General features: G+C 36.3%; 1 protein-coding gene across 1 annotated transcript; it reads left to right on the forward strand.

Annotated features, from left to right (window-relative positions):
- The first annotated feature begins 30 nt into the window (after positions 1 to 30).
- On the forward strand, positions 31 to 24,204 carry LOC117331343 (transducin beta-like protein 3). The gene is made up of 24 exons (XM_033890030.1): positions 31 to 116; positions 714 to 765; positions 1,664 to 1,759; positions 2,274 to 2,321; positions 2,713 to 2,790; positions 3,263 to 3,411; positions 3,985 to 4,155; positions 7,304 to 7,379; positions 7,673 to 7,769; positions 8,830 to 9,011; positions 9,291 to 9,491; positions 10,036 to 10,142; positions 10,419 to 10,620; positions 11,133 to 11,222; positions 11,422 to 11,490; positions 12,405 to 12,475; positions 12,875 to 13,031; positions 16,797 to 16,855; positions 18,111 to 18,214; positions 18,329 to 18,400; positions 18,682 to 18,840; positions 19,837 to 19,936; positions 23,346 to 23,646; positions 23,932 to 24,204. The coding sequence occupies exons 1-24, from the start codon at positions 97 to 99 to the stop codon at positions 24,106 to 24,108; spliced, it is 2,838 nt and encodes a 945-aa protein (XP_033745921.1). The 5' UTR covers positions 31 to 96; the 3' UTR covers positions 24,109 to 24,204.
- The last annotated feature ends 1,853 nt before the right edge of the window (positions 24,205 to 26,057 follow it).

A 26,057-nucleotide genomic window follows, 5' to 3' on the forward strand; every position in this document is an offset into this window, starting at 1 on the left:
GAAGTTATCTCCCTTTTAAAACATTTATTTCCGGCACGTGTTAAGAGAAGAAAACAGTGGAGAAAATATGAGCACATCCTAAAGTTTATCGCTGCGATGGCAAATCTAAAATCAAAGTAAGCTGCGTCGAAAACAAACATTCTTATTATCTAGAACATCTTGTCTTTTAAAATGCACATCAAATATGTACATCGTTAGTTCTAGTTGTTATGTACCAGTAATCCATAGGCATATATAGCTAGCAGGAGATCTAGAGCAGGATATCGATGTCCACAACCTGCTGGCCGTGAACGCATTACGCTGTTAAGTCCAATAAAAAAATTTGTTTTCTAGCCGTTGCATGTAAGGCTAGAACTTTACGATTGTTCAACCGTTAAAAAAAACCTTAGAATAATTGTCTTACAACTGTTTAATAGGATATATATCAGCTGGTCATGACCAGTACCTATGATAATAAAATTAATATATTTTTGATTTCAAAATATTTTACTCAATCAAACATTTGAATTAATTTACATACAATAATTCATAATAGAGATAAAATCTAGATATAAAAAATGGATTGGACAACAGGCTAAGCCTATATTATAAATATAATATATTGGATTATAAAATTAATTGTCGTATTTGATGTTGTGTTTGAAAGATAAACGTATCTTTAAATGAAAATGTTTGTATTTGACAAATTATGAATGTATATATTTATGTTTTAGCTTTGATGTACTTCGCAAATATGAAGCATTTTACACCGGAGGGAAAATACAGGTACAGTAACTATATGTATGAATGAGAGAACAAATACATGTATAATTAACTGGAAGTTATTGCATTGTGTGTTTTAAAAGTTGTAGAATTTAAAAAAAACCCAGCATTAATGCTGAAAGAATCATGAATTATGCTTATTTTCTAGTGTCAACACCAATTGGTGTTGGTATTAGAAAACAGGCATATATACATTTTCTAAATTGTATTGATTGGTTAATGCTAACATCCATTTCTCTAGTACCTGTTTACTATGTAATCTTTACTTCATGTAATTGATTACCTATATAATTATCAAACATGATATACATGTAACCTGTCAGCCTGTGCAGGAGTAGGGAAAGAATATGCCTGCTGTAACTCACTTCATGTCATAAGACTAAAAGTTGAGGGGCATTATAGAGTCCCAAATAAATCTTCTGCCCCCTTTGCAACACTTGGGATCTTAAATATTTTATTTCTTTCCTCACTGCTCTGTATTTTGTGCTTTGTTTTCCACCCATCTTCATATGACCCTGGCTCTTTGGAGGATGTTAAACCCTTAAAGACAAACAAACATATATTGTGTATGTCCCTCTTTCACAGCAACCAGTACAAATTAAACAATACAATAAAATGTAAATCACATTTCATTTCAATGCAGTAATCTATCAGCAATGACATATGATACATACATACATGCATGTGTATTTCCCATAGCAACCATCACAAACAACACATTAAGATATATTTTCATTCCAATGCAGTAATATTTCTAACAAAACATGTATCAGTTTTGTCAATGAACTCTTGTGTATGTGTTCATATCCGTATTGATTTATGAAAACTTTTTAAACTAGGAGAAGGTCATTAACTTAAGATCAAGTAGAGTTTCAGTTAGATCGTTTCCTTTCCTTTGCAGATATCCAGTGACGGAGAGTTTATGTTCTGCGGGTGTGGAAATAAAGTACAAGTGATAGAAATTTCTTCAGGACAGACAAAATTTTCAATTGGAGAGGTGAGATCTATTTCGGCAATATATATATAAACCCATGTCTGGAAATAAGTGTTACCCCTATATTGCAGTGCATTGAAAATACTATCAAATGTTATTGTTATTTCTCTGTTCTGCAGTATAGATATAAAGTTGATGTGTTGGCTCCATGAACTTGATTCAGGATAAATACACATAATATTTACCCAGCACTAAGACCCATTCTTAATAATAAGCCTGTCCATCTATTGCTGTTCAGTACATTATCAACAGATGTGATTTCATAATACTGTACACTAAGCCAACACCCTGTGTTTAATTCAGAGGCTACATGTTGGCTCTCTGGGATTATATTGCACTATCATAAAACAATTTGAACAGGATTCCAAATGAGGTTATTTTGTAAAAAAAAAAGAAGATCTAAATAGAATCACTAAAAAGTGAGTACGACGTACTTAAAATAACCTTCTAACCACCAACTAACAAATATCAGGATTTTTATAAATGATCATACTGGTATTGCTAAAAATCATTTCAGAAAGAGGAGGAAGATATTGTTGGATTCTGTGTGACACCAGATGACAAGGTATGTGCTGAAGTTCTATAGCTTCCTAATATTATAACAAAAGCCATTTATGATACACACCAAAGCTTAAGTCTATGAAATATGTTAACAGAGATTCTGCCTTTACAAATTAAGGGTATTTATTACATTGTTTATCTAAACTTCTATAATTATGCTGTACAACACAAAGTTAGAAGAATCAGTGTATATGTATGTCAGATTCTGATGTGTGAAACAATTGTCAAAGTAGATTTTAAATACTAAAATAAAGTAGCTGTATATATAGTGTGTTCTGGAAAATATTTTGCATAGATGAACTACAATCAGTATACTATAGTCATGTCATTGTAAATAAAGACAATTTAAATAAGGTGTACTGTAGTACTCATTTACAATGGTAAATATCTTGCAGAATTTGGTGCTTGCTACCCAGAATCTTCTATTTAGACAATGGAATTGGAAGGAAGGCATTCTTGTGAGGACATGGAAGGTATGTAGAATTTATATAATTTCAGTTAGTTCCTTTACTGGTGAAACTGGGGAAACTAAATTTCCTCTCTGTCTGTCTTGTATGTATATATACAAATGTTGTAACACAAAGTTTGTCAGTGCTCTGGCAGCTTCATTCTTTGAGGGATTTTGATGATACTTCACAAAATGATAAAATATCTTGGACAAGTTTGAGATTCTGGGTTTTTAGGTCAAGGTCACTGCTATTATTTTTAGCAGGGACCTGTAGAGGACATGTATAACTAGTAACACTCAGTATGCTTGTTTTGGTAAAATTCCCTTTTCAGAAGAAATACATCTGACATTGTTTTCAACCAATTACACATCAATATGAAAAATAATGTTCTAACTTCTATTATCAAAGAAAGGAAGAAGAATAAAAATGATAAAATAGATAAAAGAATATCTGAAACTTTGGAACAAGCTTATTTTATAGGTTATTTTGTTTGCAGGCTATCCACACATCTCCTGTGTCAGTAATGGCATTTGACAAATCCTCCACTTTGCTGGCATCAGGAAGTGCTGATTCTACTATCAAAATGTGGGATATAGAAAAACAGTACTGTACACACAACCTCAAGGGTCATCATGGGGTTGTCAGGTATGTTGCATGATTCCATCAGCCACCAAGGGGTAATCAGTTCTGTTGTGTAAACCCAGGGTAATAAATGTTTTTTACATGGTCTCTGGCCACCAAAAGGATATAATGTGGTTAGGTATCTTATGTAGTAAAAGGAACACCAAGGGATATTAAAGTAATATTGAATAAAGCTATGTATATGTGTAATCTTAGGAGCTACCAAAGAATAGTATACAATGTCAGGCAATTTATGATATTTAGAAATACCAAGAATCCACATTACCATCTTCTAGTATTGTGAGGAAAATTCAGATTGATCTCATCAGATATGGACAAATTATTGGTTATTTTTTAAGCACTCATTAAGTATCTTGAAATATTAAAGTAAGATATAAAACTGTACATGCTGATTGGTTTGATGTTGGGAATGTTATCTATATCAGATAATTAATGAATGATAGAACTTGATGAGGACCAACCCATAACCTCCTATTCAGGACTATGAAATTACTTTTGTTCATAATTTTACTTATATAGGTTTAATACCAGACAAATACAATACAATACTAGATATGCTATAAATTTGACTTTCAGTGTTGTGGAGTTTCATCCTGATGCTGACAAACTGCAGCTTTTCTCGGCAGCAGATGACTACACTGTGCGGGTTTGGGACCTGAGGAGCAGTCAGTGTATTGCTGCTGTGGAAGCCCATGTCAGTGTAGTTACATGTCTGTGTTTTTCTCAGGATGGATCGACCTTGTACAGGTAAGTAATGTTACCTGTCTGTATATCAGGATAGTCTATCTTGTACAGGTAAGTAATGTTACCTGTCTCAGACTGTCTGTATATGTATATCTCAGGATAGTCTACCTTGTACAGGTAAGTTATGTTACCTGTTTGTATATCTCAGGGTGGATCTACCTTGTAAAGGTAAGTAATGCTACCTGTCTCAGACTGTCTGTATATCTCAGGATAGTCTACCTTGTACAGTCAGCTGTTTGTGCATCTCTTATTTTATAGGAGTTTAATTTTGAAAATGTAATGACAAAAAAATAAAAAGTGTATGTTATCAGTTATATCTGATAAAGTTATTGGAATATTCGGAGATAAATTGTACAACAAAGGATCACAAGTTAATAGCACATCTAAATGTTAACTTTATTTATTTTACCTCAATACTGAAAAAGTTATAATAACTTGTGTTAATTAAGATAAAAAGCATATTTAAATGTGAATTTAGTGATAGAGTAAATGAGTATTGAGTATCTTCATTGATATTATACAGCTGATTCATCCTTCTAGGACTTGTCAGTGATGCTTGGGATAAAAAGTATGGAATTCTAGAAGGGCAGTCAGGAAATCTTGGCCTAAAATTGTCAAATATAGAATAATAGGGGTTATTATTTGATAACTTTTTAAGAAATGCATACAGTGTTACAGTGTAGTGTTACTTATGTATTCATATTTAAAGATAGCAATATGTTATATACTTTCTTGGGGGCTCTCATTCGGTTACTTTATTGTAACCTCTTCGATTTGGCTTTTAAATTCGGGGAATTTCTTGCCCCCAATTCATTATATCATATTTTGTGTATTTATTTCTTATGTAGATGATATGCTTGGGATCGCCCAAGCTCGGGGGTCGCCCCATCTGAAACAGTCTTAGCAGAACTGCCTGCTTTTTAGCTACCAACTGCTTACTCTGTGGCTTGAGGTCGCTCAAGCTAGGTTTCTCTCCTCTCTATTAGTCATAGCTAGCTAAGCTATGATCGCTCTAGCTTGGGGGTTGCATGCCCCTATAGTATAATTAGTATCTTAATTGTTTAGGTGTATCTTTTGAGTAGCGAGTAAAAATTTATTATGTAATATTGTTAGTTGATGTTATTTAGTTGTAAGAATGAGCAGCCCCTAAGAATGCCAAAACCTTTAGATAATATTTAATATGAGCCTGAACAAGTTTTTGGTTCCATTCAATAAATTTTTGACTTTCATACTGTTTTGGTGTGTTGTGTATAAAATGATATTTTGTTTACTAAATAGTTGTTTGTACACAACATTTAAAAACCCCGTCACAGTCTTCATGTTAGTAAATATCTATTTCTAACCTCGCGCCTTTGATCACGTGATGTTCTTGACCAATGGAAATACGTCAGGGGATAGCGCCACCTGCATTCATTTTCAAGCAGCGTGATTATTTGTAGCAGCAGTGTTCTATTCATCATCCACCATCCGCCCCACCTCCACCTTTGATAATTTGCAGTTTTCTTTACTGTGGTTTGTGTATAATTGTTTATATTATATTATAATTACCTTTTAATATTTATATACTGTTGTTTTGTTTTGATTGCCTGTACTTTTCATGTGTATATGTTGTTTTTATTATATGTGTTTACTTATAATATTTATATTTATTACATGTCTTTTTTACTTGTTTCGGGCTCATTTGTTTAGGGGTAAGTAAGGCCTCATGGTGAGACAACACCTGGCAAGCTGGTCTGAGCATTGGATAAACCTACCTCCCTGATTCAGGTTGGGGCAGCCGGCTCGCAGCACCTTTTTGTACATCTGTGTTGGTTAATTATAAGCTTTATTTTGTTACAATGCAAGCTGTCACATTTTTATTTTTATTTTGGGCTGCTCTTCTTAGTAAGGAATAGTTAGAGGATATCACTCACAGTAATGAATTTATCACGCCGTGATATTAGCGCTTTTAAATTCGGGGAATTTCTTGCCCCCAATTCATTATATCATATTTTGTGTATTTATTTCTTATCTTATGTAGATGATATGCTTGGGATCGCCCAAGCTCGGGGGTCGCCCCATCTGAAACAGTCTTATGTGGAGTTTCATCCTGATGCTGACAAACTGCAGCTTTTCTCGGCAGCAGATGACTACACTGTGCGGGTTTGGGACCTGAGGAGCAGTCAATGTATTGCTGCTGTGGAAGCCCATGTCAGTGTAGTTACATGTCTGTGTTTTTCTCAGGATGGATCGACCTTGTACAGGTAAGTAATGTTACCTGTCTGTATATCAGGATAGTCTATCTTGTACAGGTAAGTAATGTTACCTGTCTCGGACTGTCTGTATATATATATCTCAGGATAGTCTACCTTGTACAGGTAAGTTATGTTACCTGTTTGTATATCTCAGGATGGATCGACCTTGTACAGATAAGTAATGTTACCTGTCTGTATATCAGGATAGTCTATCTTGTACAGGTAAGTAATGTTACCTGTCTCGGACTGTCTGTATATATATATCTCAGGATAGTCTACCTTGTACAGGTAAGTTATGTTACCTGTTTGTATATCTCAGGGTGGATCTACCTTGTACAGGTAAGTAATGTTACCTGTCTCAGACTGTCTGTATATCTCAGGATAGTCTACCTTGTACAGTCAGCTGTTTGTGCATCTCTTATTTTATAGGAGTTTAATTTTGAAAATGTAATGACAAAAAAATAAAAAGTGACTGTTATCAGTTATATCTGATAAAGTTATTGGAATAATCAGAGATAAATTGTACAACAAAGGATCACAAGTTAATAGCACATCTAAATGTTAACTTTATTTATTTTACCTCAATACTGAAAAAGTTATAATAACTTGTGTTAATTAAGATCAAAAGCATATTTAAATGTGAATTTAGTGATAGAGTAAATGAGTATTGAGTATCTTCATTGATATCATACAGCTGATTCATCCTTCTAGGACTTGTCAGTGATGCTTGGGATAAAAAGTATGGAATTCTAGAAGGGCAGTCAGGAAATCTTGGCCTAAAATTGTCAAATATAGAATAATAGGGGATATTATTTGATAACTTTTTAAGAAATGCATACAATGTTACAGTGTAGTGTTACTTGTGTATTCATATTTAAAGATAGCAATATGTTATATATAGAGGATTGCCTTTTCAGTGCTGGAAGAGACAGTACTGTGGCAGTATGGGATGTTGATAAGTTGAAGGTTATCAAGACATTCCCTGTATTAGAGGTAAGCTTCATATTGCTTCTGACTTATTGATTTTGCAGATGGAAGGTAATTAACTATCTGACAGGAAAACATTTGTTTTTCTTTACATTTCAAATAACAAGGATTCACTTACTGATGAAGTTTATGTATTTTTTACCATCTACAATATTCAATTAGGAAATTTATCAGTAAAAATGATTTTAGAAACATGATGGATTTGTTCCATTCTTGTTATATTTAAAAGATAATTCTATATTTCTTAGATTTTGTCGTTTATTTCATATTGTTCTGCACATTTTTTGTGTTGCTTTCAGAGTCTGGAGTCAATTGTACTACTGCCTGCTGGCAAGAGTTACCCAGAACTTAACATTGAGGATGATACCCCTCACATCATCACTGCTGGCAGTAAAGGTACAAGTTGTGTAGGCCGGGATCATCTCAAAATTATCATCACCATTTCTCAAACAATCCATTAAATATCATTGATAGATCATAAATTGATAGAACATATCTGCAAAATCATCCAATAAAAGTGGGAAGTATGTGCTCTGTTCAAAAAACGTAATCTATAACTTCCAGTTGTGCTGTGCCCAAACATCTGTATCTCGTTTCATCTGTATTTCATTTATAAGTCCAAAAACTTTTCATGAGATTTGATGAGATTTGGAAAGAGATCATGTGATTGGTCGTCTAAATGACGGTTATGAATACTTATGTAACGGTATACAGAATATAACACTTGCTGCTAGAACATCAACCCGAAATATAGACATCAATTGATGTTAAGTCGTTTGTGAACTCTGGTATATTTTTGGTATGTAACAAAACAAATGCAGGATATATTATATATTTTTTGGAAAGGATCAGAAGACTGTCAGATTGAGCCAGTTGGTCAAATAGCAAAATCAATTTCACAGAAATGTACCTCCAAACTCACAAAATCACAATGGGCAGTAGGAGTTGGTATATCAAGATTATACTGTATTTTATATGTAACAATTCATAGGTTCTATTTCAGACATACAAGTCAGATGCTGATTGGCTTAGTGTTGTTCCAGGAAAACATTAAATGGGAGGGGGGAAAGCACTTTGAAATTAGGGGACCCACCCACATAATTTTTGTGAATGGTACCCTGGTATAAAAGCAATTTTTTTATATAAAAAGGGTACAAACACAAATACACCCAACAATAGAATCAATTTATTTCAAACTCCACCAACCCATAGATGTGATTTTAATTTGAACCCTTCCCACCACATGTAATCTATGCCTCCCTCGTCCCATATATGTTTTCCCGGAACAGCCCTTAGAAAGTTTGTGTTCACAAAATGATAAAACTTAAGTCTGAAGTATTTGTTCTCGCTTCAAATTTTAACCATTGATCTTTATATTTGACATTTGATAAACATATAATGTGAAAATAATGCAAAGTAGAACACTATAATTGATATTTTACCAATTTGTCTGCAGGTGTTCTCAAGGTATGGAGTGTGGAGAAGACCAAGTTGAAGATTATAAAGAACTTAAACACATCACAGGAACAGACAATTATTCAGGCATCATACTGCCAGGCGAGGAAGCAGGTGGCTGTAGTGACCTTTGACCACAATATCTCTCTACTGGAAATTGACACACTACAGCTGCACAAACAGGTATGTTGTAGTCAGGAGGTCATAATGATATGTAAATACAATTTCAGTATTTACCCGGTATACAGGTATATGTCAAGAAAATTTATGTTGACCTTGATACATGAATGTTTGGTTAAAAATAATATTAAATTTAATTGATTGTAAATTATAAAACTATTTTGAATTGAAAACCTTTAATATTGATTTCATTTCCTAATCCATCATCTGCATTTAATTGTCGGGAGATTTGCTTAATGAGGCCTCAATAATTGTAGTTAATTATATCTTTTCTCTTTCCAGTTCTGTGGCTACACAGATGAAGTACTAGACCTGCAGTTGATGGGGGAGGGTGACAGCCACCTAGTGATGGCCACAAACAGCCAGCACCTCAAGGTGTTTGAATTGGAGTCCTGGAACTGTCAGATCCTCCAAGGTCACTCAGATATTGTACTCAGTGTGTGCGTCCACCACAAAGACCACCTCATTGCTTCATCTTCAAAGGTCAGCTCTCCAAACGAGTATAAATCTTATTTTGATACTTTTCTTTCATATCCTGTCATGTCCTTGCATCTGTATAGTGTTAAAGTTTTATTTTAATGTGAATTACAAGGGCCATTTCATGAAATATATGGGGAAGAGAGGCATGTGACCTCCTTTACACAATAGAAAACCATGCACACATGTATACTGTTGATAGGGAACATGTACATGTATTTAAACACAGTGGTAGTACCTAATAATACTACCTATGCTAAGCATTTCAAAGAAGGATATAAGGTAAATCATAGTCATTATATGCTATAAGATGTTGCAAAACATCACGTAAAGTAAATTTTAGACAATCTGTTTTTAGTTTGTCATATTAACTTCCACACCTTCAAGTAATTGATGCAAAGTTTTCAAGTAGGTCCATGTAATACTTCAATCAAATTCTGTAATGGAGATTTCGAATAACACATCATCTGTCTACATCGTCTTTCTATAAACCTTAGCTGGTGATGTATTAGTCAAATGTACGGATTCTATCGTAATCTTTCTGTTACAGGACAACAGCATACGACTGTGGAAGATGGATGCCGACACAGGGAGGGTGAAGTGTGTGGCTGTAGGTCAAGGTCACACACATGCTGTCAACACAATGGCATTCTCATGGTAAACTATTGCATTACATGGCAGTTTTCTCATGGTAAAATAATTACAATACCCGACAGTTTTTTTTGTGATAAGCAATTATATTAGTAGAAAAGATAGTAAAAAACTTACTGAGTTTGTTCAAGGATTAGGGACTGTTTAACATTAGGATATTTGATTTCAAGCCTAAGTCTTAATGACTTGTCTAAAGGGTGGACCAAACTGAATCAGCCTCACAGGCCAACTTTAAGGATCAAACATGAAGACTACCGGTACATATCTTATTTGCTGTTTTAGGTTAAATGCTAGAACGATTGTGAGTGGTGGACAGGACAGTACATTGAAAGTGTGGGACATTCCGGACAAACTGGACATTCAAACTGTTGTCAGTCTGCATTCCAAGATCACAGAGAAAGCTCACGACAAGGATATCAATTCTATTGCCATGGCGCCCAATGACAAATTCATAGCATCTGGTTCTCAGGACAAAACTGTCAAGGTACAGCAGATGGTGTTATGATCTGTTTTTTCAATAAACTTGTTGATAATATTCATACCTGAGAAAAACAACAGAAAAGTAAGGTGTGTAGAATTCTTACTTGAGAAAGAAAGTGTTCGTGAAGTAGCATGATTCAAACCATTTAGGTGACACTGAACTATTCCATCAGAATGAAAGTAGAGCTCAAATGCATAGTATCAAGAGTTTTAAGTTATATATTAAACAATTAACAAAAAAAGAAATCTGTTCCTTTTTCATGCAGACTGATCATTATAACAATTCCTGAATAATTATATGTGCCCCGACCTTTTTTTGTAGAAACTAAAACAAATAGCGATAGTCAGCCATTTTGTTTCAGTGATAGGAATTTTTGCACCCATAAATATGCTTATCCTGAAAATTTCTAGTGTTAGTCTCGATCCTGACCTGTGCCTGCCAGTCATCATCTTTCAGTTTCAAACCTTTTTAAAGGCTATATGAAAGGACTCTAAATCAATATCATTTAATTCCAGATTTGGAACACAAGTGATCTGTCTCTGCTTGGTGTGATGAGGGGACACAAACGAGGGATTTGGTGTCTACAGTTTTCACCTGTTGATCAGGTAAGGAAACATTCATGTGTTTCTAATCAAAGGGAATAGCAATGTATAGATCAGGTATTAAGGGACATTGTACTGTGTATAGAATAAAATTGATTTTACACATAATTTTGTAATCAGAGTCAAAGATTACAACTCTTTCTTGATTTTTTTTTATTTTAGAGATGTAATAAAAACGTAAAATTTTGTTATTTTTTTACAGTGTTTAGCAACATCATCAGCTGATGGTACTATCAAGATTTGGTCGTTGTCTGACTTCTTGTGTGTGAAGGTAAGCATGTCTAAATGTTTTATAAAACACATTCATACAGGGATAGGTCATTAGATATTTTCTAAGTGATAGTAAATATTCAATGGAAGGCATATGAAAAAGTTGTGTGAAAGACAGAGGCAGTTGAACACCACATTAAACAGTAGAACACCACATTTAACAGTAGAACACCAAATTTAACAGTAGAACACCACATTTAACAGTAGAACACCACATTTAACAGTAGAACACCACATATAACAGTAGAACACCACATTTAACAGTAGAACACCACATATAACAGTAGAACACCACATATAACAGTAGAACACCACATTTAACAGTAGAACACCACATTTAACAGTAGAACACCACATATAACAGTAGAACACCACATATAACAGTAGAACACCACATTTAACAGTAGAACACCACATTTAACAGTAGAACACCACATTTAACAGTAGAACACCACATTTAACAGTAGAACACCACATATAACAGTAGAACACCACATTTAACAGTAGAACACCACATTTAACAGTAGAACACCACATTTAACAGTAGAAAATCACATTTAATTTTCTGAACTCCTGCTGTATTCCCACACAAGCCTGTTGTAATGAAATTCTGACAACATCCTGAATAACAGAGCTGTTTGCTGTTTCTAATACATATATCATTAAAACTACAGAAATCACTCAGAGGTGTAGTATGTAAAGCTGACACCTATCATTAAAACTACAGAAATTACTCACAAGTGAAGTATGTGAAGCTGAGGATATATACATAATCTTATGGTAACAAAGCAAATTGAAAAGTCTTTATAATTCACATTAAATTCAAATTTCACAATAGTCAAATTTTAATTGAATATGTATACATGTATATACATTTTATATATGTTGTTAATGAAATGTTTTGTGGCTTTGCAGACATTTGAAGGACATGACAGCTCGGTTTTGAGAGTGATATTTCTGAATAGAGGGATGCAACTGATGTCTTGGTAAGAGTTGAACCAATTGAATTTAATAATTGATCAGATGTCATGTTGCCTTTGATAGAAAAGAAGTCAAAATGTATAACCAATTAATCAAAAATATTTCACTGAAAATTTTTTTTTCTAGGGTAATCACTATATGATATGGAAGTTAATAAAACTGATCTTTGATATCTTTAAGGTAATTTTCAATCACAGCAACCAGTGATTAGGTTCTTGGTTTACTTGCGTACTTTGGTGTTTTGCTTCTCTTTGTGAGGCTTCATCAGGACCTATTATTGTTGAAATCCTGAAATTTAATGTACAAAAACTTGTGATTTATTAATCCTAAATGACAATATTCTTGGAAAGATAGATTTTCTTTTCAAACAGATATAAAGTTTTGCTGTACTTATCTGTTAACAGTGGGTCAGATGGCCTCCTGAAACTCTGGACAATAAAAAACAATGAGTGTGTGAAGACCTTTGATGAACATGATAATAAGATTTGGGCACTATGTAGTAACAAACAGGAAAACCAAATTATCACCGGAGGAGCAGATTCTACTGTCATCGTTTGGAAGGTAGGTTAGGAGGGGCAGATTCTACTGTCATCCTTTGGAAGGTAGGTCAGGAGGGGTAGACTCTACTGTCATTGTATGGAAGGTAGGTCAGGAGGGGTAGACTCTACTGTCATTGTATGGAAGGTAGGTTAAGAGGGGCAGATTCTACTGTCATCGTATGGAAGGTAGGTCAGGAGGGGCAGACTCTACTGTCATTGTATGGAAGGTAGATCAGGAGGGGTAGACTCTACTGTCATTGTATGGAAGGTAGGTCAAGAGGGGCAGACTCTACTGTCATTGTATGGAAGGTAGGTCAGGAGGGGCAGACTCTACTGTCATTGTATGGAAGGTAGGTTAGGAGGGGCAGATTCTACTGTCATTGTATGGAACGTAGATCAGGAGGGGTAGACTCTACTGTCATTGTATGGAAGGTAGGTTAGGAGGGGCAGATTCTACTGTCATCGTATGGAAGGTAGGTCAGGAGGGGCAGACTCTACTGTCATTGTATGGAAGGTAGGTCAGGAGGGGCAGACTCTACTGTCATTGTATGGAACGTAGATCAGGAGGGGTAGACTCTACTGTCATTGTATGGAAGGTAGGTCAGGAGGGGCAGACTCTACTGTCATTGTATGGAAGGTAGATCAGGAGGGGGTCAGACTCTACTGTCATTGTATGGAAGGTAGGTCAGGAGGGGCAGACTCTACTGTCATTGTATGGAAGGTAGATCAGGAGGGGTAGACTCTACTGTCATTGTATGGAAGGTAGGTCAAGAGGGGCAGACTCTACTGTCATTGTATGGAAGGTAGGTCAGGAGGGGCAGACTCTACTGTCATTGTATGGAAGGTAGGTTAGGAGGGGCAGATTCTACTGTCATTGTATGGAACGTAGATCAGGAGGGGTAGACTCTACTGTCATTGTATGGAAGGTAGGTTAGGAGGGGCAGATTCTACTGTCATCGTATGGAAGGTAGGTCAGGAGGGGCAGACTCTACTGTCATTGTATGGAAGGTAGGTCAGGAGGGGCAGACTCTACTGTCATTGTATGGAACGTAGATCAGGAGGGGTAGACTCTACTGTCATTGTATGGAAGGTAGGTCAGGAGGGGCAGACTCTACTGTCATTGTATGGAAGGTAGATCAGGAGGGGGTCAGACTCTACTGTCATTGTATGGAAGGTAGGTCAGGAGGGGCAGACTCTACTGTCATTGTATGGAAGGTAGATCAGGAGGGGTAGACTCTACTGTCATCGTATAGAAGGTAGGTCAGGAGGGGCAGACTCTACTGTCATTGTATGGAAGGTAGATCAGGAGGGGGTCAGACTCTACTGTCATTGTATGGAAGGTAGGTCAGGAGGGGTAGACTCTACTGTCATTGTATGGAAGGTAGGTCAGGAGGGGTAGACTCTACTGTCATTGTATGGAAGGTAGGTCAGGAGGGGTAGACTCTACTGTCATTGTATGGAAGGTAGGTTAGGAGGGGCAGATTCTACTGTCATCGTATGGAAGGTAGGTCAGGAGGGGCAGACTCTACTGTCATTGTATGGAAGGTAGGTCAGGAGGGGCAGACTCTACTGTCATTGTATGGAAGGTTGATCAGGAGGGGTAGACTCTACTGTCATCGTATAGAAGGTAGGTCAGGAGGGGTAGACTCTACTGTCATTGTATGGAAGGTAGGTCAGGAGGGGCAGACTCTACTGTCATTGTATGGAAGGTAGGTCAGGAGGGGCAGACTCTACTGTCATTGTATGGAACGTAGGTCAGGAGGGGCAGACTCTACTGTCATTGTATGGAAGGTAGATCAGGAGGGGTAGACTCTACTGTCATTGTATGGAAGGTAGGTCAAGAGGGGCAGACTCTACTGTCATTGTATGGAAGGTAGATCAGGAGGGGTAGACTCTACTGTCATTGTATGGAAGGTAGATCAGGAGGGGTAGACTCTACTGTCATCGTATAGAAGGTAGGTCAGGAGGGGTAGACTCTACTGTCATTGTATGGAAGGTAGGTCAGGAGGGGCAGACTCTACTGTCATTGTATGGAAGGTAGGTCAGGAGGGGCAGACTCTACTGTCATTGTATGGAACGTAGGTCAGGAGGGGCAGACTCTACTGTCATTGTATGGAAGGTAGATCAGGAGGGGTAGACTCCACTGTCATTGTATGGAAGGTAGGTCAGGAGGGACAGAGTACTGTCATTGTATGGAAGGTAGGTCAGGAAGGGCAGACTACTGTCATTGTATGGAAGGTAGATCAGGAGGGGTAGACTCCACTGTCATTGTATGGAAGGTAGGTCAGGAGGGACAGAGTACTGTCATTGTATGGAAGGTAGGTCAGGAAGGGCAGACTACTGTCATTGTATGGAAGGTAGGTCAGGAAGGGCAGACTCTACTGTCATTGTATGGAAGGTAGGTCAGGAGGGGCAGACTCTACTGTCATTGTATGGAAGGTAGGTCAGGAGGGGTAGACTCTACTGTCATTGTATGGAACGTAGGTCAGGAAGGGCAGACTACTGTCATTGTATGGAACGTAGGTCAGGAAGGGCACACTCTACTGTCATTGTATGGAAGGTAGGTCAGGAAGGGCAGACTCTACTGTCATTGTATGGAAGGTAGGTCAGGAAGGGCAGACTACTGTCATTGTATGGAACGTAGGTCAGGAAGGGCAGACTACTGTCATTGTATGGAAGGTAGGTCAGGAAGGGCAGACTCTACTGTCATTGTATGGAAGGTAGGTCAGGAGGGGTAGACTCTACTGTCATTGTATGGAAGGTAGGTCAGGAGGGGCAGACTCTACTGTCATTGTATGGAAGGTAGGTCAGGAGGGGCAGACTCTACTGTCATTGTATGGAAGGTAGGTCAGGAGGGGTAGACTCTACTGTCATGGTATGGAAGGTAGGTCAGGAGGGGCAGACTACTGTCATTGTATGGAAGGTAGGTCAGGAAGGGCAGACTCTACTGTCATCGTATGGAAGGTAGGTCAGGAAGGGCAGACTCTACTGTCATTGTATGGAAGGTAGATCAGGAGGGGGTCAGACTCTACTGTCATTGTATAGAAGGTAGGTCAGGAGGGGCTGACTCTACTGTCATTGTATGGAAGGTAGGTCAGGAGGGGCAGACTCTACTGTCATTGTATGGAAGGTAGGTCAGGAGGGGCAGACTCTACTGTCATTGTATGGAAGGTACGTCAGGAGGGGCAGACTCCACTGTCATTGTATGGAAGGTAGGTCAGGAGGGGCAGACTCTACTGTCATTGTATGGAAGGTAGGTCAGGAGGGGCAGACTCTACTGTCATTGTTGGGAAATGAAGATCAACAGATTTCAACACAAGATGTTATTGTATTGTGAGGACTTAGATAGGCTATGCCCAATGTGCAATCCTATTATTAAATTAAATAAATCTTTGAATAAAATGTTGAAGTTAAACAAATTTTTAAATAATGGCAGTAGAGGGCAATCTATCAGCAGAATGTATACATAATGTTAATTAAAAATCACAAGGAATATATTATCAAAACTGAGTTCTACAAGTAAAGAATTATGTCAGAAAATTGTATGTAGCGGTAAGCAAACAAAAGGCAGAGTTAATCAGTAGGAAAATTGTAGATAATAAGATATAAGCAGATTGATAAATGTGTAAATCTGATATGCATGTGTACAGACGATATAAGTGGTAAACCTGTATAAATAACTGGTTGTTTCTGTAAAATCTAAAACAATATGTGATTCTGTGTATAAAGATGACCTCAAGTAATTTTGCTGGTTTATAGTTGATTGGTGGTATGCATTTCTTCGCAGGATGTCACACAGGAGGAGAAAGATGGAGAGCGTGAAAAGCAGGAAGAGTTCATATTACAGTAGGTATCGCTGTACAGATATGGTATAGCTGTACAGAAGGTTTTCAGAGAGTTTGATGGTATCACTATACAGAAGGTTTTCAGAGAGTTTATTAGGAACATGTTACAGTAGGTATCACTGTACAGAAGGTTTTGAGAGAGTTTAATGAGAACATGTCACCGACCTGATCAAGTGACCACTCATTGTCTAGGTAACACCTACCACTAGGCTAAAGGGAAATTCCCACCATCCTGATACAGTGACCTCTCATTGTCTAGGTAACACCTACCACTAGGCTAAAGGGAAATTCCCACCATCCTGATACAGTGACCTCTCATTGTCTAGGTAACACCTACCACTAGGCTAAAGGGAAATTCCCACCATCCTGGTATAGTGACCTCTCATTGTCTAGGTAACACTTACCACTAGACTAAAGGGAAATTCCCACCATCCTGATACAGTGACCTCTCATTGTCTAGGTAACACCTACCACTAGGCTAAAGAGAAATTCCCACCATACTGGTATAGTGACCTCTCATTGTCTAGGTAACACCTACCACTAGGCTAAAGGGAAATTCCCACCATCCTGATACAATTACCTCTCATTGTCTAGGTAACACCTACCACTAGGCTAAAGGGATGTTCCCACCATCCTGGTATAGTGACCTCATTGTCTAGGTAACACCTACCACTAGGCTAAAGGGAAACTCCCACCATCCTGGTATAGTGACCTCTCATTGTCTAGGTAACACCTACCACTGCTAAAGGGAAAATCCCACCAGCCAGAGATGGTAAGGTGACGTCTACGTTTTAACCTACGTACAAAAGAAAAAATCTATGAAAAGAATGCGATGAATGATGTACAGTTGAAATTTTGTGAAATTAAATTATTTCTGGAGCTCTATTTATATCTATAGATAAAGTACTTTTAAGTCTATGGCAGTTGTATTTCTGATTATTTTAGCTTAATGTATTGAATACCATGTTTATATACAATGTATATGGTTTTTGTCAGTCCCAAAAACTGCAGCATATCATATGAAGACTGAATGAATATTAAAATGAAAATGTTTGGGCAACGAAAATGTTGACAAAATAAACACAAAAAGGGTGTATCCATGAGACATTTATTGATAGATTACTGTTAATTCAAGAATCAAGCCTTAAGTCAGTCTTATGAAATGTTTGAGCTGTTGTAACAGCTCCATAAATACTGTTATCTTTATTTTGTTGTAAATAATATTCTAATGTTCAATGTAATTAATATCTTTCCAGAGAACAAACTCTATCAAACCTGATCCAACAGAAAAAGTTCCTTAAAGCCATTATGCTTGCCATCAAACTGGAGCAGCCATTCCGAGTCCTCAAAATAATGAAAGGTGTGTACAACGAGAATCTTTAGCATTATAATTTTCTCATTTCTGTACTGTCTATCAAGAGGAAGATCCTAATATGTACATACCATGCTACATCTTGTTGTCATTGTGTTGTAGAAATTCTGATGGAAAACAAGGGAGAAGAAGATCTAAAGATAACTCTGGAAAAACTGCGAATGGATCAGATTGGTACAGTGTCCCTACTTATACTGTTTTAATCATGTCTATTTTGACCCGTTTAATTTTTCTGTACATAACTGAAACTAAACCGATTAGCATGGAAATGCATTGATTCTCCCTTAGTACTTGTAGAAAACATTTTACAGAATTCCATATAGTGTTACCCATGTCCGTCCCTTACTCTGAGAAAGACGATTCACACATGACCCTTTTCAAAATTATCTCCATAGATAGAAAGCTAAAGCTCCTTATCACAGAGGTTTAATATGACTACCTTGTTTTATGTATAGATACAGTTCTGAGGTTTGCTGCCCAGTGGAACACCAACAGTCGGCACTGCCATGAGGCCCAGCTGGTCGTGTCCTCTGTGCTTGAGATCTACCCACAGGAGGAGCTGGCTGAGTTCCCTAACATCAGATCAACACTGGAGGGCCTTCTTCCATACACAGGTAATTAGTCCTCCACCAGAAACTGCAGGGTCGGGGGACTGTAATTAGCGTTTCGTCGGTCTGTCCTTCCAAACCTTATCATATCTTATCCTACACTTAAGTGCTTCATACTTGGGGCACCTAAATGAGGTGGTGTGTTGCATACCAAATGTAGGTCACTCTGACCTTAATTGCGACCTTTGACCTACATAAAAAGAAAAATGTTTCTGGGCTCTATTTGCTTCACTTCTTAACACTGGCGCTTCATTCACCTAAATGAGGTGATGTGTTGAGTATCAAAAGTAGGTCACTCTGACCTACATTGTGACCTTTGAGTTACATCAAAGACTTCAGATCTACTGTGACGGAGCCAATGCACATATCGAAAACAACTGCCGAGGGTAGATTCTTTCTTCTACGTATGTTTGTAATACTTAAGATAATCATTTTCCATACAGTATGATCCTGATTCATCTGTATGCACAGGTGTAGTATTTTCTTTTAAATACAGTTAACCAGATTCAGGTATAAAATATTTCTAATTCAGGAAGCAGTATCAATATTTGTTTGAATTGGTAAAATACCAAATTTAAATGAACTATATTATCAGTTCATATAAACATGATTGATTTGATGCCCTAGAATGGGCGATATCATTGATCAAATTAGTTCATTGCCTCTTTGAATTTTTTGTTTTCACATCTGAATTCTGATATAGAATTAGTGATACTAAAATTCATACCACCAAGTGCAATCAAATAATCAATAGGTGTCATCAGATCCAATTCCCTGGTAAAAATACACCACTTATCAGTAAATATCTGTAATTTTTCTGTGCATTCTTGAGATTTAACTTTCACATTCAGAGGGGGATTGCAATTGGCTGAATTGTCTTGTTCTAAAATCTGTTGGTATTTGATATCATGTTTATAATTTATCCATCAAATCTCACCCACTCAACAACAATACACATACCCATGACAGAAATATGATTCTGGAGTATTTTTATATTTTCAGAGCGTCACTTCCAGAGGATGAATCGTCTGTTGCAGCAGTCCCGGTTTGTGGAGTATACTTGGCAGTGTATGAGGACTGTTTCTGATGATGCACAACCAAGGTCAGTGGTCCTGTAACTAGATCATATCAATCAGAACTCCTCCTTGCTTCACATATAGTCTCAGATGTGATAGGTGTAGGAATATGTCAGGAAATTTTGCATTTGTTCGCCAGAAAGTCATTTACTCCTGAATGGCACAGAGTCAAACCACTGTTGGTGTAGTTCATGAATTGTAAGAATGAATTTAAAAAACATTTCAAACATCACGATATATGTATAAGAGAAATTATTCCCTGTCAGTATTACCACTGACTGCAGAAAACGTAGTGTGGTTTTGAAAAGAATTCCCTAGTTACAAAATGGAAGCTTCCTCGTCACGTCTGAGGTGAGATTACATAGAGAGTGTAATATACAAGAGCAGATTCTTAAAGACAGGATATCTTTACTTTCCTACTACTAAAAGGTCATGTAGATATGGTATATTTACTGTCTTACAACTAGAGGTCATGTAGACATGGTATCTTTACTGTCTTACAACTAGAGGTCATGTAGACATAGTATATTTACTATCTTACAACTAGAGGTCATGTAGACATAGTATATTTACTATCTTACAGCTAGAGGTCATGTAGACATAGTATCTTTACTATCCTACAACTAGAGGTCATGTAGACATAGTATATTTACTATCTTACAACTAGAGGTCATGTAGACATAGTATATTTACTATCTTACAACTACAGGTCATGTAGACATAGTATCTTTACTATCCTACAACTAGAGGTCATATAGACATGGTATATTTACTATCTTACAACTAGAGGTCATGTAGACATTGTATATTTACTATCTTACAACTAGAGGTCATGTAGACATGGCATATTTACTATCTTACAACTAGAGGTCATGAAGACATGGTATATTTACTATCTTACAACTAGAGGTCATGTAGACATGGTATCTTTACTATCCTACAACTAGAGGTCATGTAGACATTGTATATTTACTATCTTACAACTAGAGGTCATGTAGACATTGTATATTTACTATCTTACAACTAAAGGTCATGTAGACATTGTATATTTACTATCCTACAACAAGAGGTCATGTAGACATGGTATATTTACTATCCTACAACTAGAGGTCATGTAGACATAGTATATTTACTATCTTACAACTAGAGGTCATGTAGACATGGTATCTTTACTATCTTACAACTAAAGGTCATGTAGACATAGTATATTTACTGTCTTACAACTAGAGGTCATGTAGACATGGTATCTTTACTGTCTTACAACTAGAGGTCATGTAGACATGGTATATTTACTATCTTACAACTAAAGGTCATGTAGACATAGTATCTTTACTATCTTACAACTAAAGGTCATGTAGACATATAATATTTACTGTCTTACAACTAGAGGTCGTGTAGACATGGTATCTTTACTATCTTACAGCTAGAGGTCATGTAGACATTGTATCTTTACTATCTTACATCTAGAGGTCATGTAGACATTGTATATTTACTATCTTACATCTAGAGGTCATGTAGACATTGTATATTTACTGTCTTACAACTAGAGGTCATTTAGACATGGTATATTTACTATCTTACAACTAGAGGTCATGTAGACATTGTATATTTACTATCTTACAACTAAAGGTCATGTAGACATTGTATATTTACTGTCTTATAACTAGAGGTCATGTAGACTTGTATCTTTACTGTCTTACAACTAGAGGTCATGTAGATATGGTATCTTTACTATCTTACAACTAGAGGTCATGTAGACATAGTATATTTACTATCTTACAACTAGAGGTCATGTAGACATTGTATCTTTACTATCTTACAACTAGAGGTCATGTAGACATAGTATCTTTACTATCTTACAACTAAAGGTCATGTAGACATATAATATTTACTGTCTTACAACTAGAGGTCATGTAGACAAGGTATCTTTACTATCTTACAGCTAGAGGTCATGTAGACATTGAATATTTACTATCTTACAACTAAAGGTCATGTAGACATTGTATATTTACTGTCTTATAACTAGAGGTCATGTAGACTTGTATCTTTACTGTCTTACAACTAGAGGTCATTTAGACATGGTATATTTACTATCTTACAACTAGAGGTCATGTAGACATTGTATATTTACTATCTTACAACTAAAGGTCATGTAGACATTGTATATTTACTGTCTTATAACTAGAGGTCATGTAGACTTGTATCTTTACTGTCTTACAACTAGAGGTCATGTAGATATGGTATCTTTACTATCTTACAACTAGAGGTCATGTAGACATAGTATATTTACTATCTTACAACTAGAGGTCATGTAGACATTGTATCTTTACTATCTTACAACTAGAGGTCATGTAGACATTGTATATTTACTATCTTACAACTAAAGGTCATGTAGACATTGTATATTTACTGTCTTACAGCTAGAGGTCATGTAGACATTGTATCTTTACTATCCTACAACTAGAGGTCATGTAGACATGGTATATTTACTGTCTTACAACTAGAGGTCATGTAGACAAGATATCCGAGATACATCTGTATATTGAAAGCCGAAGTTTGTTGACATGTGTCTTTGAACTTGTGATTCAGTTAGACAGGATATCTACATGTTCAGGTAGACAGGTATCTTATCACTATTCTTTCAGGTAAACAGGTGAAGTTTAATTGACAGGATAATCTCATACCATAATAAGGCATTGCTAAATGATGCTTATCCCTCCAGTCAGCTGCGACATCTTTCCAACTCGAAAAGAAATCCAAAACAAGCAATACTTATAGATGAGTTTGAGATTGATTTGTCCTCTTGAACTGAATTATTGTTTGGAAACTTTTCTATTGATAGTAACATTGACATTGACCTTATAAAGGCTTTGATCTTTTGACCTGAAAAGACAACCCAAGCATGCACTTTAGATGAGGAAGCAGTGTGTGAAGTTTGATAGGTCTTATTTCTGTCCAGAAATTGAGATGCAGACAGACAGCTGCATTACAATATCCCCTTACTAATTTCTGATTTGGTGGGAATTATTTTAGGCAGGGTAGCTCATAAAATCAGGTTCAAAATAATTATATAGTAAGTCAAGATTAGAATAGGCATCTCATAATATATAACAATAGTACCTTAGAAAGTGCTTTGTGTATACTTCTGCTGTCGGCATCGGTGAAGAGTAGCTCTTATCTAAATACTTGGGTGTTTATCTAGATATGTAACTCTCCTCCCTCCCCCTCTCTCTCAAATTAAATATGTAAATATGCCATCTTGTTGTAATGATTATGTATGCATGTAGTTATATCGGGAAAGGGCTTTATATAAGTTGTATAACTTGTGCCAAATCCCTTCGTAAAGTTTAGTTACAAATAAAAATATGTTTAAATCAAAAAAATAATATATGTTCATGAAAGCAGGTTGTTATGTAACTATATTTTCACTTTCAGCCAATCAAAAACCATGGAATTTGAAAAGTATGGAGCATTTAAAGAGTGTGGAGTCATTGAAGTAGAACCAAAGAATGAATCCATTATGGACAACAGTGATTCTGGTGTGGACAATGATGATAGTTTTGAAAATGATATTTCATTAGATAGTGATGAGGAGGAGGAGGAGGAAAGAGAGGATAATTCTAATGATGATGAAAATGACAATGACAGTTCTGACAGTAGTGGTGAGAACAATGAGAATGTAAAACTTGTGAAACAAAAACCTAAAACTACAAAGGAACCTGTGAAAAGTGGCAAGGTAGGTTTGATATCCTAATCAGTGTTAAGTATTGGTACAAAGTGTATCGAGTTTATGGTACTATAACGTCAACACACCGTCACTAAACTCTCATTGTGTGATATAAATTATTATCATGTTCATGTTCAATCCAAACTGAGTTTTCCGAGATCTTGTTTAGACAAATATTCAATCCAACAGGATTAACAGGAGTTTATATAATAAATGAATTGACTACGTAGCTGTATAAATAGTGAAACTGCAAAATATCAGTTCATAATTCTTTATATTTCAATTTATTTTCAGAAGAAAATGAAACATCCAGCGGAAGTAGGTGTAAAAATTGAACACCAACTGAAGAGAAAGACAGCAAAAGTGACAGACAAATTTGAAATGACTCATAATGAAAAGAAAAGCAACCAGAAGGGAAAAAGAAAAATATCAGGTGCTTTTAAAAAAGTAAAAAGTAAAAAACAGAGGTAACAAACCAACATAAATAATTACAATGTGTTTAATTAATTTCAATACTGTTATTGTTGATATGCAGCAAAATGTATTATTAAAATTTACAGAAGAATATATCTATTGTTGTCATGATTTTTATTAGCTCACCTGGTCCGAAGGACCAAGGTGAGCTTATGCCATACCGTTGCGTCCGTCGCTGTCGTCCGTCCGTCCGTCCATCCGTCCATCCGTCTGTCGTCCGTCCGTCCGTCAACAATTGCCTTCTTCTTCATAACCACACATCAGAATTTGACCAAATTTGGTCAGAAGCATCCCTATGGGTAGGGGACTCAGAATTGTTCAAATGATGGGGCTGACCCCCTGGGGGCCTCTGGGGCGGGGCCAAAAGGGGTCATTTTTGCTCTATTGATATAAACGACTTCTTCTCTGAAACCAAGTAATGGCTATCACTCATATTTGCCTGGTAGCATCACTATGGGGTGGGGATTCAAAATTGTACAAATGATGGGGCTGACCCCCCAGGGGCCTGAGGCGGGGCCAAATGTGGTCAATCTGGCTAAATTTTTTTGAAATTTTTTCTCTGAATATTTGCCTGGTAGCATCACTATGGGGTGGGGATTCAAAATTGTACAAATGATGGGGTTGACCCCCCAGGAGCCTGAGGGGCGGGGCCAAATGTGGTCAATTGGGCTATATTGATATTAGCGATTTCTTCTCTGAAACCAAGCAATGGATATTGCTCATATTTGCCTGGTAGCATCACTATTGAGTGGGCATTCAAAATTGTACAAATGGTGAGGCTGACCCCCCGGGGGCCTGAGGGGCGGGGCCAAGGTAGCACACCACAGTAAGTCAGCCTGGCCATGGGCAATTTTTTTGTTAAGCAAATAACTCCTGTATTATGATATGCATAAAAAATGAAAAAATAAATGTACACTATAATTGGTATATTCAGTATGAAGTAGTACATACAGGCTTCACATTTATTAAAACAAAAATCAATAAATTGGTTCCGGATTTTAAATATCCGGATTTTCCGAACGTGTGTTTACACAGGAAATTTAGTTTTGCCTACAGCGCAAAATGGAAGCCCACAGAAAAGGTAAGATAGCGGAAAAACTTAATTTACAACATATGTCCAAACAAGATTAATTCTGTCTTTGGGATAGAGATATCTAATTTTAAATAGGTTTCAGAAAAAAAATTGTGTAGAGAATTGTGCCATTTTGGGTCAAATATCATAATATTTAGCAATTTTTGAGAATTTGTTAAGCTGTTACCATGGTATTCACAGCTCTAAAAATCACAGAAAATATCAGTTTACTTATCCTTCAGAGCTCTATTAAAATTGCAAATGTTGTACAGATTTCAAATATATATACTTTATTAGAGGTTATATGTAAGGTTAACTGGCAATGTTTACATATCTAAAACATGTGCCATATTTTTCAGAATTTGGCATTTTTACTGTACACTGCTACCTTATAAGGGCTGAAAAATGTTATTTTTTGGAAATTGTGCTTAATTATACTTGATTAAGCTTCATTTTAATTCATTATTGCTCACAAATGCATAAAAACAATCTAAAACTTGTTTATTATCTGGCTTGTCATATTAGAGGAATCAAGGGAGGTAACTCGCATATCTACCCATTTTAAGGGTGGGTTAATTAAGCATAATGTTAATGAGTCAGTGTAAATTGAAAAGATATTCTATGTTTTATAACAAACCCAATATAACTTATTGGGTATCTAACAAACCATATAGACTGAATTCTGGTTTGTTTTACCTGATTTATTACCCCGTATCCATGGAAACTGTTACAGTAAGTGTTATTTTTTGAAATATTTGGTGAAACCATTATTTTCAGTTTATTTATACAATGGTAAGCATGTAATTTCAATTGATTGAGTGTACGGTTGACACAATATTGTCAATTATTGTCATTTCCTTCGGTAAAGCAGAAA

Source organism: Pecten maximus, chromosome 1, assembly GCF_902652985.1.
Source record: "Pecten maximus chromosome 1, xPecMax1.1, whole genome shotgun sequence".
NCBI lineage: Eukaryota > Metazoa > Mollusca > Bivalvia > Pectinida > Pectinidae > Pecten > Pecten maximus.

Bases quoted from the DNA above. Each gene is read 5' to 3' on its own strand.
- LOC117331343 (XM_033890030.1), top strand. From the start codon at position 97: ATGGCAAATCTAAAATCAAA. The intron at 2,791-3,262 runs GTATGTAGAATT...TTTTGTTTGCAG, and splicing joins TTCTTGTGAGGACATGGAAG to GCTATCCACACATCTCCTGT. The intron at 9,012-9,290 runs GTATGTTGTAGT...TTCTCTTTCCAG, and splicing joins CACTACAGCTGCACAAACAG to TTCTGTGGCTACACAGATGA.